This window comes from Dromiciops gliroides, chromosome 5 (assembly GCF_019393635.1).
Source record: "Dromiciops gliroides isolate mDroGli1 chromosome 5, mDroGli1.pri, whole genome shotgun sequence".
NCBI lineage: Eukaryota > Metazoa > Chordata > Mammalia > Microbiotheria > Microbiotheriidae > Dromiciops > Dromiciops gliroides.
In genome coordinates, this window is record NC_057865.1 from 113,912,350 (window position 1) to 113,926,384 (window position 14,035).

Below are 14,035 nucleotides of genomic sequence, written 5' to 3' on the forward strand. Positions count from 1 at the left end.
CTGATATAAGTGGATGTTCATATACATTTCAGCCAAACCAGTCAACTCCATCCAGCTTGTATGCCACAGTTTAACACAGCTCATTTCCTCCCTCCAGACCTTAGTATAAATGATCCCCCCCGCCCCCATGTCTTGTCTGCTCTTCCTCTACATTTTTACCTCCTTGACTCTAGCTACTTTCAAGGCTACCTCCTCCACGAAGCTCTTAACTGGTCCCCACCCCCTCATTGTTAATACTGCCCCACATTATTTTGTATTTTTCTTTCCTTATTTTCTTTACCTATTTTATTTTATTTTTACTTATTCACACACACACACACACACACACACACACACACACACCACTAAATTTTATCCAACTCAAATTCCATCCTAGTAGAGTAGAAGGCAAGCTTCTTAAAGGCAGGTTTTATTTCTGACTTTGCATCTCTGGTACCCAGCATCTGCTGTTTAGTAGGGACTTAATAAATGATTCTTGAACTGAACTGAATCACATAGCCCATAATGCTTCCAGGTTTGCAGAGTGCTTTATGAGCATGATCTCTCCTGATAAATACACATCTGTTCCCTAGAAGACCCTTTTTCTTTCAAAGGGGCCCAGCATCTCCCGTTATCCCTATGAGGACTGGTGCTTGGCAACTGTTCTACAGTAGCCTCCCAAGAGGGGGCTGCCATTTTGGGCCAGGTATATTTATGGAATCCGCTGGGGTCGGTGGCTGCATGGGAGATATGATTTCCCATAAATGGGGGATCATTATCATTCCCCACCACAGAGAGCTTTACAATTGGAATCTGCACTTAGACATGAAAGGTTACAGCTTATCTGATCAATATCTCCCTTTTAAAAAGAATTCCCCACATGAGCACTTCCCTGATTAGCCACTTACTAGGTCGTTTTACTGTGGTGAGCTGTGAGTAGGTGTGTATGAGTGCATGTGAAATAATGATGGGGAATTTGTGGCGACAGAGTGGAAAGGGCCTGAAAATCCTACCCCCTTCCCTCACTCATCCTCTAGGAGCTTTATAAACCATATTCTCCTCTAATCTTTCCATTTCTCATTCTCCTCCCTCCATATTCCCTAATCAAATTGCCTTGCACACGAGCATTAGCCCGAGGCCCAAAAAGAACACTTTGGGAGCTCATCCCATTCCACTTTTGTCTTTCTACCAGTGGCCACAGAAGGCCAAGACATCTGTAGACTGCCTACTTATACTTCCTACTGTGTGGCCTTGGGCAAGTCAGGGTCTCTGAATCTCAATTTTCTCATCTGTAAGATGAATGGATTGAATCCTCTGACTTCCTCTAAGATTCTTCCAAACTCTAACCCTATGACCCTACTCTTGTTTGTTTGTTTGTTTTGTGAGGCAATTAGGGTTAAATGACTTGTCTAGGGTCACACAGCTAGTAAGTGTCAAATGTCTGAGGCCGGATTTGAACTCGGGTACTCCTGACTCCAGGGCCGGTACTCTATCCGCTCTGCTACCTAGCTGCCCCTGACCCTACTCTTAATGACAGGATTGTTCATGAAGGAGGGATTCATTCTCTGAGTGGTCTTTCCTGATTCTTCTTCTGCTTTACTTCTAAGTCTTCCGGTTTTATCCTAGGGTCAAACCCCTGCCTGAGTTCAGCTCCCCCAGTTGATTTGTTTTGTTTTGTTTTGTTTTGTTTTGTTTTCCTATGAAGGTAGAAAGAGCCTTGACCTGGGAGTTAGGAATTTTGTGTTTGACAATCACCACCTCCCTTGACTGCAGCTTCCTTCTTTGTAAAAGGAGAGGATGGGAGTGTGGGCTTTCTGGGCTCCCTTCCTCCTATTATAAAGATCTGATCTTATAAAAATGAAAATCTAGTCCTGACTCGGATAACTAGCTCTGTGGACCCTAACACACAAGGAATGTGATTTTCTACCTTTGACTTTTTTCCTTTAGGATATGTATGTGATCTACCAGTATAGGGGATCGCTAGATAGGAAAACTCCCTTCAGGGATACTGATGGGCAACTCCCCTGTAACACATCAGCAGAGTAGGGGTTCTTCACCTTTTTGGGGATCACGAACCCCTTTGGCAGTCTGATAAAGCTTATAGACCCTTTCTCAGAATCACACTTTTAAATGCATTTATTTTTTAAAAGGATCACAAAAGAAACCAAATATGTTGGAAAAAAAAGTCATTCCCCCCCCCCCCTATCCATGTTCATAGATCCCCTAAAATCTGTCCATAGATCCTTTGGGAGCTCATGGACTCCTGGTGAAGAACTTCTACCCTAGATTGGTCTCAGGTCACTGAGAGATTTAGTTTGTTGTCTGCTAACACAGGTATTTCTGTTCCCAAGGCTCACCAGCCAGGCCTTCCTCCTCCTCCTCCCTTTCCGCCCTTTGCTTAGGGTGCACAAATGCCTTGTCTTATCACTGTCTCCCATGTTCTCCCTCGGTAGCCTCAGGGAATGCAATGTCAGTCCACTAGCCATGGCCACCTACACCCAGCAAGATGAATCTCTGCAGAATAAGGCCAGACTTCTGTTAACTTCCTCCCTGGAGAGCTGAGGGCTGTTCGTCTTCCGTTGTCCTCTCAACCCCAGCCTTTTATAGTCCTGGCCAGGGGCGAGGAGCCAGGAGCCAGGACTCCTTTACCGGCCACAGAGCTTGGACAAGTCCCAATTCACTTTCCTCCTATAAACTAGGAAGGAGACAATTACTCCCAAGCTCTTGGGGCTCAGGAAAGGTGCTCTGGTTTTTATGTTGATGGAGTGCTTTCAGCTTCCAAGTCCTCAGGATAAAGTGGGGCATTATTAATCCCATTACTGGGGAGGGCAGGATGAGGGAAGTTGCCTCAGAAGAGTTGTCTTTTCATTACACTGGGCGGCCAGGAATAACCCAAGCATCAATAAATCCCCGAAGATCCAGTTTAACCTTGTATATGCTACCCTTGGGGTGAGAAGATATGTTATTCACCCAGCACCAGTAATGATAATGATGTTAATAATAATAGCTAACATTTACATATCCCTTACTGTGTGCCAGGTGCTATGCTAAAAGCTTTATAGTTATTATCCTGTTTGATCCTCACAACAATGCTGGGAGGGAGATGCTATTATTATCTCCATTTTATAGATGAGGAAACTGAGGCAGACAGGTTAAGTGACTTGCCCAGGGTCATGCAGCTAGTAAGTGTCTGAGAGTGGATTTGACTCCAGGCCAAGCACCACTGTGCCTTCCACTTGCATCTGTCCCTCTCTACCCTCATGACCTGGGATAGTTACGTAACCTCTCTGAGCCTCAGTTCCCTCATCTGTAAAATTTGGGTCTAAGGTCCCATCCAGCTCTATGTCTCTGATCCCCTATAACCCACTCTTTCTCACATCCCATCCTCCTTTTGACTCATCATAGCAGCATACATTTTTACAAGGTAGCTTTGGGGGTTAGGAATACTGCCTATGGCTATGAGTACACCTGGGTATTCCTCTGGGGGAAAAGGTAACTAGACTCCAAGGGATACAGCCCATGACCTTGGCCTCATTAACTCTGGCCATTAACCAGCTCAGATAACTGGCCTGACAAAGTTCTGTTTAGGTATGGGTTGGACTAGTCGACCTCCAAGCTCCCTCCCAAATCTGAAATGCTATAATTGTGCTTCTGAGGTCAATGAGCAAGGGTCTTGTGAGCACTGGGGCCCAGGATGAAACTACCTGGTTTTAGGATAGGGAGGTGAGTATAGGAGCAAGTGGTGGACCCAGGCAATGGGCAGCTGGGGGGAGGGAGGATTGAAGAAAGGAGATGATCCTGCCTTCCCCTCCCTCCCCACCCTCCAAGATGCAAAACAAGTTGAGGGCGGAGGGATGCTCAGTAGATCCCTTACAATTACAACAAGATAAGGGGGTCTTAGTCTTGTTTGTGTCATGCACCCCTGGGCCATCTGGTGAAACCTATGAAACCTTTCTCAGAAAAGAAGGTTTTTAATAATGGAAGGAAATGCTAAATTTCAGTTAGAGGGCAGTGAAAATAAGGATGTAATATTTTTTTTTCCCATTCAAGGTCACAGACTCCTGAAATCTCTACACAAATCCCTTGAAAGACTGTAGATCCCAGGTTAAAAAAATTCTAGACTAGAGCTTTCAGTTCTCTAGGGAGGGGTTGGCTTATCCCAGCCTCCATCTCACAGGGTGAATGCTCCAAATACGCTCTCTCTGTCCACCCTCCTGAGGAGAGTGCCGAGGGCACATTCCATGGGGACACAGCTGCTCTCCCCTTAAAATCTTGGCATCCATCCTTGAACCATTTCTCAGCTCTACCCTAGAACCCTACGTGGCTACCACTGGGGAGTAGCATTGTCTGCCTTTTAAATCCGGCTTTCTGTGATGGTGGAGATTTTTTGGAGTGTGAGTCTCTCAGCAGAGTGGGAGCAATTTCCCCGTAATTGGTAAAGTAACCGTAACGACTCTGTCATTTGTATGTAGCGACACGTAATTGCACAGTAACCTTTGCTGCTGAGGCAGGAATGAAGGGAGGTAAGCTATTAGATTGTAATTCGGAATGTCAGCTCTGGCTTCTCTAAGCTGCAGCAGCTTTGGTTTGGTGGGCCCCTGGTGGAATGATGCTCCAGTGGGAGACCCTCTGGGACCAAAACAGGGCAGGACCTGCAAGATGGCCAGGGTGCCAGCTACCAGTGTGATCTCTTGTCCATATGGTTCTATAGAATCCATGGCAAAAAGGGGTTCTTGAAGGCCACCTGATCCATTCCCCTGCTTCCTAATTTATAGTCCTATAGTATCATACGTCTATCTAGAGCTGGAAGGAATCCCAGGGGCCATGTAGTCCCACTGAGAACAAGTCATTTGTCCACGGCTATACGGCATATATAGGACAGACAAGATTGTTAGTTTGTTTGTTTGTTTTGCAGGGCAATGGGGGTTAAGTGACTTGCCCAGGGTCACACAGCTAGTAAGTGTCAAGTGTCTGAGGCCGAATTTGAACTCAGGTCCTCCTGAATCCAGGGTCGGTGCTTTATCCACTGCGCCACCTAGCTGCCCCTGGACAGACAAGATTGGATCCAAGTGTTCCTGATTTCTAGACTGACCCTCTGTTTGCCGTGCCTTACTGTCTCTCATTTGAGCCTATTTTTAAAGAGCTCTAGTCAGAGAGATTCAATGTCTCCTAATATAGGTAGGTGGGAATCACAGAAGGGATTCCCCAGTCTTAGTAGTCATCACAACAACTCTGAATTCAATGGGATATAAGTTGGCAAAGCACTTTCCTCAAAACTCTGTGATGTAGGAAGCACAAATCAGTGAGCACTTCTCTACCCTCAATCTGTCATCAAGTATATTCTCCTTCCTTTAAAAAAAAATAAACATTTTTATTTAAAGTTTTGAGTTCCAAATTCTATCTCTCCTTCCCTCTCTCCCCTCCACCCTCCCTGAGGGGGTAAGCAATTAGATATGGGTTATAAATGTATGATTATGAAAAAACATTACCATATTAGTCATTTTGTATAAGAAAACTTGAATAAAAAGAAAAAAATGAAAGAAAGTGAAAAACTGCATGCCTCAGTCTGTGTTCCATCAATATCAGTTCTTTCTTTGGACATGGATAGTATGCTTCATCATTGGTCCTTTGGGATTGTATTGCTGAGAATGGTTAAGTCATTCACAGTTCTTCATCCCACAATATTGCTGTGTCTGTGCACAATATTCTCTTGGTTCTGCTCACTTCATTGTACATAAGTTTATACAGGTCTTTCCAGGCCTTTCTAAAATCATCCTACTTGTCATTTCTTGTAACAAAATAGCATTCCATCACCATCACAAGTATATTATTCTTAAAGTAGGAGTTTATTACTCAGTTTGAGATCTTGACAACCTGCACCCTCCCTACATGATATTGGGGTCCTTTCATTCTATGGTATTCTTGTTCCAGTGTACCTAAGTGATGAAGTGGATAGAGTGCCAGGCCTAGAGCCAGGAAGACCTGAGTTCAAATCCAGCCTCAGATACTTACTAGCTGTGTCATCCCGGGCAAGTCACTTAACCTTGTTTGCCCCAGCTTCCATGGCAAACTGCTCTAGTATCTTTGCCAAGAAAAACCCAAATGGGGTCCCAAAGAGTCAGGTACGATTGAAATGACTAAGCAAGAACATTCTTGTTCTCCATACAAGAAGTACCTAATCTACTGAAAACTTTCAACTAAGTTAGGGGTTCTTAACTTTGAGTCTGTAGACTTAAAATCACTATTTTTTCAATATTTCAATGAATTATTTCAATAATAATGTCTCTTTTTATGATGTTTCAATATAATTGTCTTCCTTCGCAATCTTTTTGATTTTATTTTATGCATTTAAATACATGATTCTGAGAAGGGGTCCAGAGGCTTCACTAGGCTGCCTGAGGGGTCCATGACTCAAAAAAAGGTGAAGAACCTTTGTTCTAGGTCCTTTTATCAATACATTTACCAGTATTTATTAAATATTGATGTTAATGTGTGCCAATGGGATGCTCTGGTCATCTGCCCAATGTCACTCTTTTCTGCTAGCACATTTCTTCAGTGATGATCCTTAAGCTAATTTTTGCATAGAGATCACCCCTGAAAACATGCCATAGCTTAGTGGAGCCCACAATACATCTTTCCATTATCCCTTGGGGGTTTCTACAACTTATATTCCTCAGAGATTGTGATATTTCAAGACTTATATTGCAACAGCATAACTTGGGAGAACATTAATATTTAAAGAGATGAGTCTTTGCTCCAGGAATTTGGGGTTATTAAAAGCATTATGTTTTTTTTTTCCCAAATGCAAATTACCTAACTTCTCTGAGCTTATTCCCCTTGCCTATCGCATGTGAGATCTTGATACTAGCATTACCTATTTTACATAGTTCTTGTGAGGAAAGTTCATTGAAAAAAAATTAAAAATGGATGACTATACATAGCATTTGAAGATTTTTCCAAGCACTTTTACATATATTATCTCATTTAAACCTCACCACCATTCTGAAAAGGTATTATTATTCCCTTTTTTTAATAGATGAGGAAACTGAGGCTTGGGGTGGATCATATATTATATGAAAGATAAGGCAATTGAGTTACATCTTGCCTGTTGTCACACAGCTAATAAATAAGAGACACTTAACCCCAATTGCCTCACCAAAAAAAAAAAAAAAAGGAAGAAGCATGATTGTATGGCTTTCATGGGCACATTTTCCTGGGATGACATTTTCCTTGCTAAGGGACACAGGTGGGGGAGGAGGAATCCTTAGCTAGAGTTGGTTCATGTGGAATCCAGTGAGGCTACAACAGGGGAACGGGGATGCTCTTTGCCTGCCCTCTACACCAATCCCTGGCTTTGCAGTTATGGTTTGTGAGTAGTGGCTGAACACCCTGTTGCCCTCTTCTTGTTACTAATGGCGGTCCTGAGGAGGGGCTGCATCAGGGCCAGTAACCACACAGACGACTGCTCCACTTCTCCTTACCTCTCTCTGCAGTTAGCAGCAGTTCCAACCTGTGGAATGACTTGAGTAGTGAACCTGTGCTTCTGGGTAAATAGAGGGCCCAGCTGTTTGTAAGCCTGTGTGCTCTGTACTGACTTGGCCACTTCCATTCTTTTCTGTGAACACCAGCTCTGGAGTCAGAGGACCTGGATTTGAATGCCACCTCTGGTGCTTACTTCCTGGTTGACTTTGAGCAAATCACTTTATCTCCCCCGGCCTCAGTTTCCACATCTGTAAAATGAAGATGGCCTCTGTGGTCTGGAACTTCTTTCCTAAGATCCTATTTATGACCTGTGTGATGTGGGGAGAGGCATTTTATTTCTCTCCCCATAAACTGAGGGGGTGAGACCAAATGATCTCTGAGGTCCCTCAGAATGCTCTAAGGCCTCTTTAAACTCCCAGTTCTATCAGCTATAAACCTATGGTCAGTTTATAACTTGACTCTTTAAATTCCCGTATGGCTACTGACCCAGACTTAGTTACTCACTTCCTTTGATGGGAATGATCTATGGGACTTAAAGGTCACATTGAGGAAAGTCAGTGATTCCTTGGTCCTTCTCCAGGAAAGGTGGTCTGTCTGTCTGTCTGCCTGTTTGTCTCTCTCCATTCTTCTCTTGATCTTCCAAGAAAGGAATAAGATGAAAAAAAAAAAAACCTATGGATTCAAATGTCTGTATACAGATACCCACCTTTTGGTCATGAAATAAGAGGAACCAGAAGTCCTAATATAGGAATCAAATTTGAACCCACAGAAAACACTGAGACTTGAAGGGTTGAAATCCACGATTGGACAATGGCTCCTGCATGATAGCTTAGTCTAATGACATATTAGATAAAATATCTTTTCTCGTTCCTCATCTCATTCTTTCTATTCTTTTTTCTTTCTCTTCCTTCCTTCCCTCTCTCTGCCTTCCTTCCTTCCTTCCTTCCTTCCTTCCTTCCTTCCTTCCTTCCTTCCTTCCTTCTTTCCTTCCTCAATATAATTTATTTCTTTGAGAGCACTGGTTCCAGATATGTGTAAGGCTTCCCTTACAAATGGAAAATATCAGCATCTTAAAAGGCATTTTCTCTCTCCATTGATACAGTGCAATGCATGCTTCTAGATGTCCTATTAGACAGTGATAGACAGTGAGGACATTGCCTAAAGGTGACCTCAAAGGCAGGGAGCATCTGATGTCAGTCCTAGAACTGCATTAGGCTTTGAGCATGGCATGGCTGTGTTAGAAGAAAATCTTGTGAAACCAGCAGTGAACAAGTGAGAACGAGGCCAAGGGTATGCTGAATGGAAGGCAGAATGCCCTGGGAATGTTGGGGCCTGGTTCTGTGGGTTGTCCTCATAGCCCATGGGTGGGTTGCCCTCAGCTCTCAATAATCCCACCAAGGTTTATAAAGCCCCTACTAGATACTTGGACCTGGAGTTACAAAGATAAAAATGGAGTAGCTCCTGGACTCAAGGAGCTTACATTTTATTGGTGGGGGTGGGGTTAAGGGTATGTGTGTATGTGTGTGTGTGTGTGTGTGTGTGTGACATGAACAAAGATAAAACTACAATGCAAGTTCTAATGGAACTTGAGGAGGCCAGAACATCACAGACTTAGAACTGGGAAGGACATTAGACAATGTCTGTTGCAATGTTTCTCAAGCCAGGCTTCAAGGTTTTTTGTTTTGTTTTGAATGAGCCTTATGTTTGTTAGTCAGCATTAACAATAATATTTTTAGAAGATTTCTACCACCAAAAAGTTCCTCCAAAGTTCCATTTCACTGAAGGGTTCTAACTCTGCAAAACACTTGAAAGCCACTGGCTCTAGTTCAATCACCCCATTTCACAGATGAGAAAACTAAATTACAGAAAGATTGTTTGTTTGAAAGATTTTGTTTTGTTTGGACCTGACCTGTGATTTTAATGATAGAGGTAGGGGGCAGCTAGGTGGCACAGTGCATAAAGCACTGGTCCTGGATTAAAAAAGACACGAGTTCAAAAGGACCTGAGTTCAAAAAAAAAATCTGGCCTCTGGCACTTGACACTTACTAATTGTGTGACCCTGGGCAAGGGACTTAACCCCCATTGCTCCACCAAAAAAAAAAAATGATAGAGGGAACCCTCAATAAGGAAATTTTCTCTTCCCAGGCAGAATAGTATGTGTTCTGAAATTTAGTCTTAGAGAGTTTCTGGGAATAAATAAGGGTAACTGACTTGCCCAGGGTCACACAGTCTATATGTATGAAAGGTAGGACATGAACTCAGATCCTCTTGACCTGAGAGCAGCTCTATTCTCTAAATGGGATGCTTCTTCCTAAGGGATAGTTTAGGTGATGTTAAATTATTACCTGTTAGCTTCATAATGTCAACAATACATTCACATAGCACTTTAAGATTGGCAAAATACTACCTTACAACAACCTTTTGAAAGAAATCATGTATTATTGAGAGAGATCATGTGAGTATTATTACTTTCTTTTTACAGATGAGGAAATTGAGGCTAAGAGATTGATTGGCTTTTTTCCCCCCCCCCCGCAGCAATGAGGGTTAAGTAACTTGCCCAGGGTCACACAGCTAGTGCCAAATGTCTGAGGGTGAATTTGAACTCAGGTCCTTCTGAATCTAGGGCCGGTGCTTTATCCACTGTGCCACCTAGCTGCCCCCGTGATTGGCTTTTGGTCACATCACTTGTCCAGGTTTCCTAACTCCAAATCTAGGACTCTTCCCATTGTTGTTGTTCAGTTGTTTCATTTCAGCAGTGTCCAACTCTTTGTGACCCAATTTGTGGTTTTCTTGGCAAAGATACAGGACTGGTTTGGCACTTCCTTCACCAGCTCATTTTACAGATGAGAAAACTGAGGCATGCAGGGTTAAGTGACTTGCCCAGAGTCACACAGCTAGTAAGTGCCTGAGGCCAGATTTAAACTCAGGTTCTCCTGACTACTGGGCTGGTGTTCTATTCATTGCACCACCTAACTGCCCCTCTTCCCATGACCTCATGCTGGTTATTTCTCTAGTGTCTCATTCACCACTGCATCAGGATTCCCCTGACAAGAAAAGTTCATCAGCTGAGGGGCATCATCCCCCTATTCTATTCAGGGACTTTATTGTTAAGAAACTCCTGAATGTTTGTTGTCCCCTTCCTCAAAAAGGTTGTAGACCCCTACATCAGTCCACACACATGTCCTTACTAAGCACATATTGTTCATTCCTTCCCTATACCTGGGACTGACATCCAGGGCTGTCCTCTCTATTGCACAGTTCAGAAAGACTGAGACCCAGGTAAGCCCAGCAAGTTACAGAGGGTCTTGTGGGGAGGGAGTCACTGAGGAAACTGGGAAAGGCATTTATATACAACAAACTGCCAGCCCTGAGCTGTGACAGATGGCTTCCCTTTGATGCAATGAATGCTTTACAGTATGCCCACAGAATACAGAGTTGGGTACTGTATAGGACATGGCAGTCCTTGAGGCTCTGACCTTGAGGAATGGGCACTTTAAATCGATAAGTGGCTAACCGTACCATTCTCTTTTTACAAGCACTGTATTTATGAGTGTGTTTGTTTCCAAGCTGGGGGAAGGTGAGAATCTCAGCCCCTTGATCCACTCAGAAATGGAATTCTCGGGAAGGCAGATGTGAGGATATGGACAGGGAGCTGCCTTTCCTCATGCCTCAGTTTCCCTTATGTGTGATGTGAGGAACCATTCCAGTCCATCAGTTTGGATTGCAGAAGACACAAGAACATGAAACGAAAGACCTTCTATGAAGCAAAGTCTGGGGTCAAGACTGTTGCAGTTGAGGCCTTGCTTTGTGGAAGGGGGAATGAAAGAACTCTTAATCTCAATGTTGACAGCCCTGTCTTCCCTTCACATGGGATCTAGAGCCGCAAGGGACTGATTCTTTCTGTATTTCATTTTGTCCAACTCTCTTACTTTTCATATGAAGAAATGGGTCTATTGAGGTTAATTGACTTGCCCAAAGTCACATGGGCAGTTAGTACCAGACCCCAGGTTCACACCCACCTCTTCTGGCTTCCAAGCTAGGGCTCTTTCCATCACATGACCCTCCACCCTGAGTTCCTATTACTACCACTCATCTCATCCTACCCTTGTCTGTTTCTTCCTCCTTTTCCAGTTCCTTATTTGGAAGTTCCTTATTTATTTTTAGGAAAGCCATGGTATCTCTCGGAAAATACCCTAGTCTCCCACGTGACAGTTTGGGGAAAGTGTTTGGGGGAACTGAATACATTTCCTTGGAATCTTGAAACAGACCCCCAAGTTTTGCCAAGATTCTCTTTCTATTATATTGACAAAGGACAGGTCGCAGAGAGGGCTTTGGTAGGAAGCCCCCCCCCCCCAATACTTACTTAACATACAGAATCTTCTGGGAACCTGACCACTCAGAGGTGGTGTGTGTGTGTACGTGTGTGTGTGTGTGTGTGTACATGTGTGTATGTGTACTTGCGTGTTTTAAGAAGGAACCTTGCTTGGAAATTTGGAAGGCATCAAGTTGTCTAATGTCACACTGCTCTGTTGGCAGGATCCCTCCCGCTGTTCTCCAGATGCCTTTTCATTTGGCTCCACTGAAGTCTTTTGAAAAATGACAACTTGTATTTTATCTCACACCTCTTCCTGAGGAACTCAAAGACTTTTTACCCATTCAGTCTCAGCAATCTTTATGGAAACCCCAATAGAAGGTTTAGATACTTCTCCTTATTTTTATAGAGTAGAAATCAGATGCACAGAAAGGTCCACTAACTTTCCTCAGATCACACAGCACCTCCACGACTGGGTGAGAAACAAAAATTTTGGACTCCCAAGGATTGAGAGTTCTTTCTGCTATGTCAAAATGGAGAACCTCGAATACCATAGCAATTGAGTGCCTTTTCTTATCCATAAGCTAAGACTGAATGAAGGGACAGCTAGGTGGCACAGTAGACAGATACCAAGCCTCTAGTCAGGAGGACCTGAGTTCAAATCCAGCTTCAGATACTTACAAGCTGTATGACCCTAGGCAAGTCACTTCACCCTGCTTGCCTCAGTTTTCTCATCTGTAAAATAAGCTGGAGAAAGACAAAACAAACCACTCCAGTATCTTTGCCAAGAAAATCCCAAATAAGTTCATAAAATGTTGGATGTGCCCAAAACAACTGAACAACAATAACAACAAAGACTAAATGGAAAGTAAAGTCTGAGGCAATAAGTCCTCCCTGCTCCCTGTCACGCTATACATTTGGCTATGTAACTTATACAGCTTTGCCCTCTTCCTGCCTTCTGCCTCTCAGTCTCAGTTAGGTTTTGATCCTTGTTCCCCACTTTTGAAATGTACTTAACTGTATGCTACCTATACGTGACAGAGGGATCGCCTTTTTAGGTTTCCCTCCTGCTCTGGACGAGTAGGATATGAACTCCATTGAAGTGCTTACTTTAATATTAGAGAAAGATCTAGGAGTTCACATGTGTGTGAATTTCCACCACCTGTGAAGATGGGTATCTATGCCTCATGGTTACTTTGGATAATGAGGAGAGGGAGGGGGAGGAGAAAGACGGTGATGATGATCGACACATACTCTAGGCCAATGAAATGTGCTTAATGAACCTGAGAGAAGGAAGGGAGGAAGGCTGTGTGCTCTTCGCATTGTCCTGATTTCCCCTAATTTTTCTCTTTTGCCATCCTCAGCTCCTAACCATCGATGATAACTTCTGTGGCCTGGATATGAATGCGCCCCTCGGGGTTTCAGAGATGGTGCGTGGCATGCCCATCTTTACGGAGGACAGGGATCGGATGACCTCAGTCATCGCCTATGTTTACAAGGAGCACTCGCTGGCTTTCGTGGGCACCAAGAGTGGCAAGCTGAAAAAGGTAGGAGCTTTGCCAATGGGGCATTTCTGAGGTCTTGAACTAGTTCATTCCTAGTTCTGTGACTGAACGGCAGTGAGACCTTCAAAAAGCCCCTTGGCCTGTCTATGCGTCTGTTGGCTATTTCCCAGGGGCACCTAAGATCCTAAAGTTTTGCTTTATTTCTTCTGGAGCTTTATAGATACCTTGAGTCAAGAGACTGATTCCAAAGTGTCTGAATAGTTACGATCTGTTTCCTTTGTCTTCCTGCCCAGGATGGGTAGGAGATCATATCTGTAGGTAAGGGAGCAAAACTTAGCAATCCATTATGTTGCTAAGGAAGGAGAATGATTGAAAGGAGAGCACTTTGTCAGCCTCAGAGAGAAAAGAGTGTTGCTTGGGACCAGGTGGTTAAAAAGAGAGATGAAGAAAAAAACTGGGAAACACATGGAAGAGATAGAAGAGGCTTCGGATATCATTGCTAACAAAGCTAAGCCCTGAATACCTTATTTCACTGTCTTTATTTCTGTTTCCTCTTTTATATGAATAGAAGAAGGTTGGCCACCAGGTGTTGATTCTTTTTTTTTTTTTGGCCCCAGCATTTCAGAAAGAACATCCGCTAAAATATGACAAGTTGGGACAAGTGGTTTTGATCTGCATCAGTGGGTGGGATAGCCCATTGATGAAATTATAGAACCTGGAAGGGTACAGAATTATTTTACGAGTGCCTAATTTTTGA

General features: G+C 43.5%; 1 protein-coding gene across 2 annotated transcripts in view; it reads left to right on the forward strand.

The window, feature by feature from the left end:
• The window catches only part of PLXNA4 (plexin A4), a 699,236-nt gene that overhangs the window by 133,893 nt on the left and 551,308 nt on the right, over positions 1-14,035 (forward strand). For both annotated transcript variants that reach the window (XM_043965884.1, XM_043965883.1), the window contains exon 3: positions 13,138-13,320. In XM_043965884.1, coding sequence (XP_043821819.1) covers positions 13,138-13,320 — 183 coding nt within the window. The remainder of the gene's footprint in view (positions 1-13,137; positions 13,321-14,035) is intronic.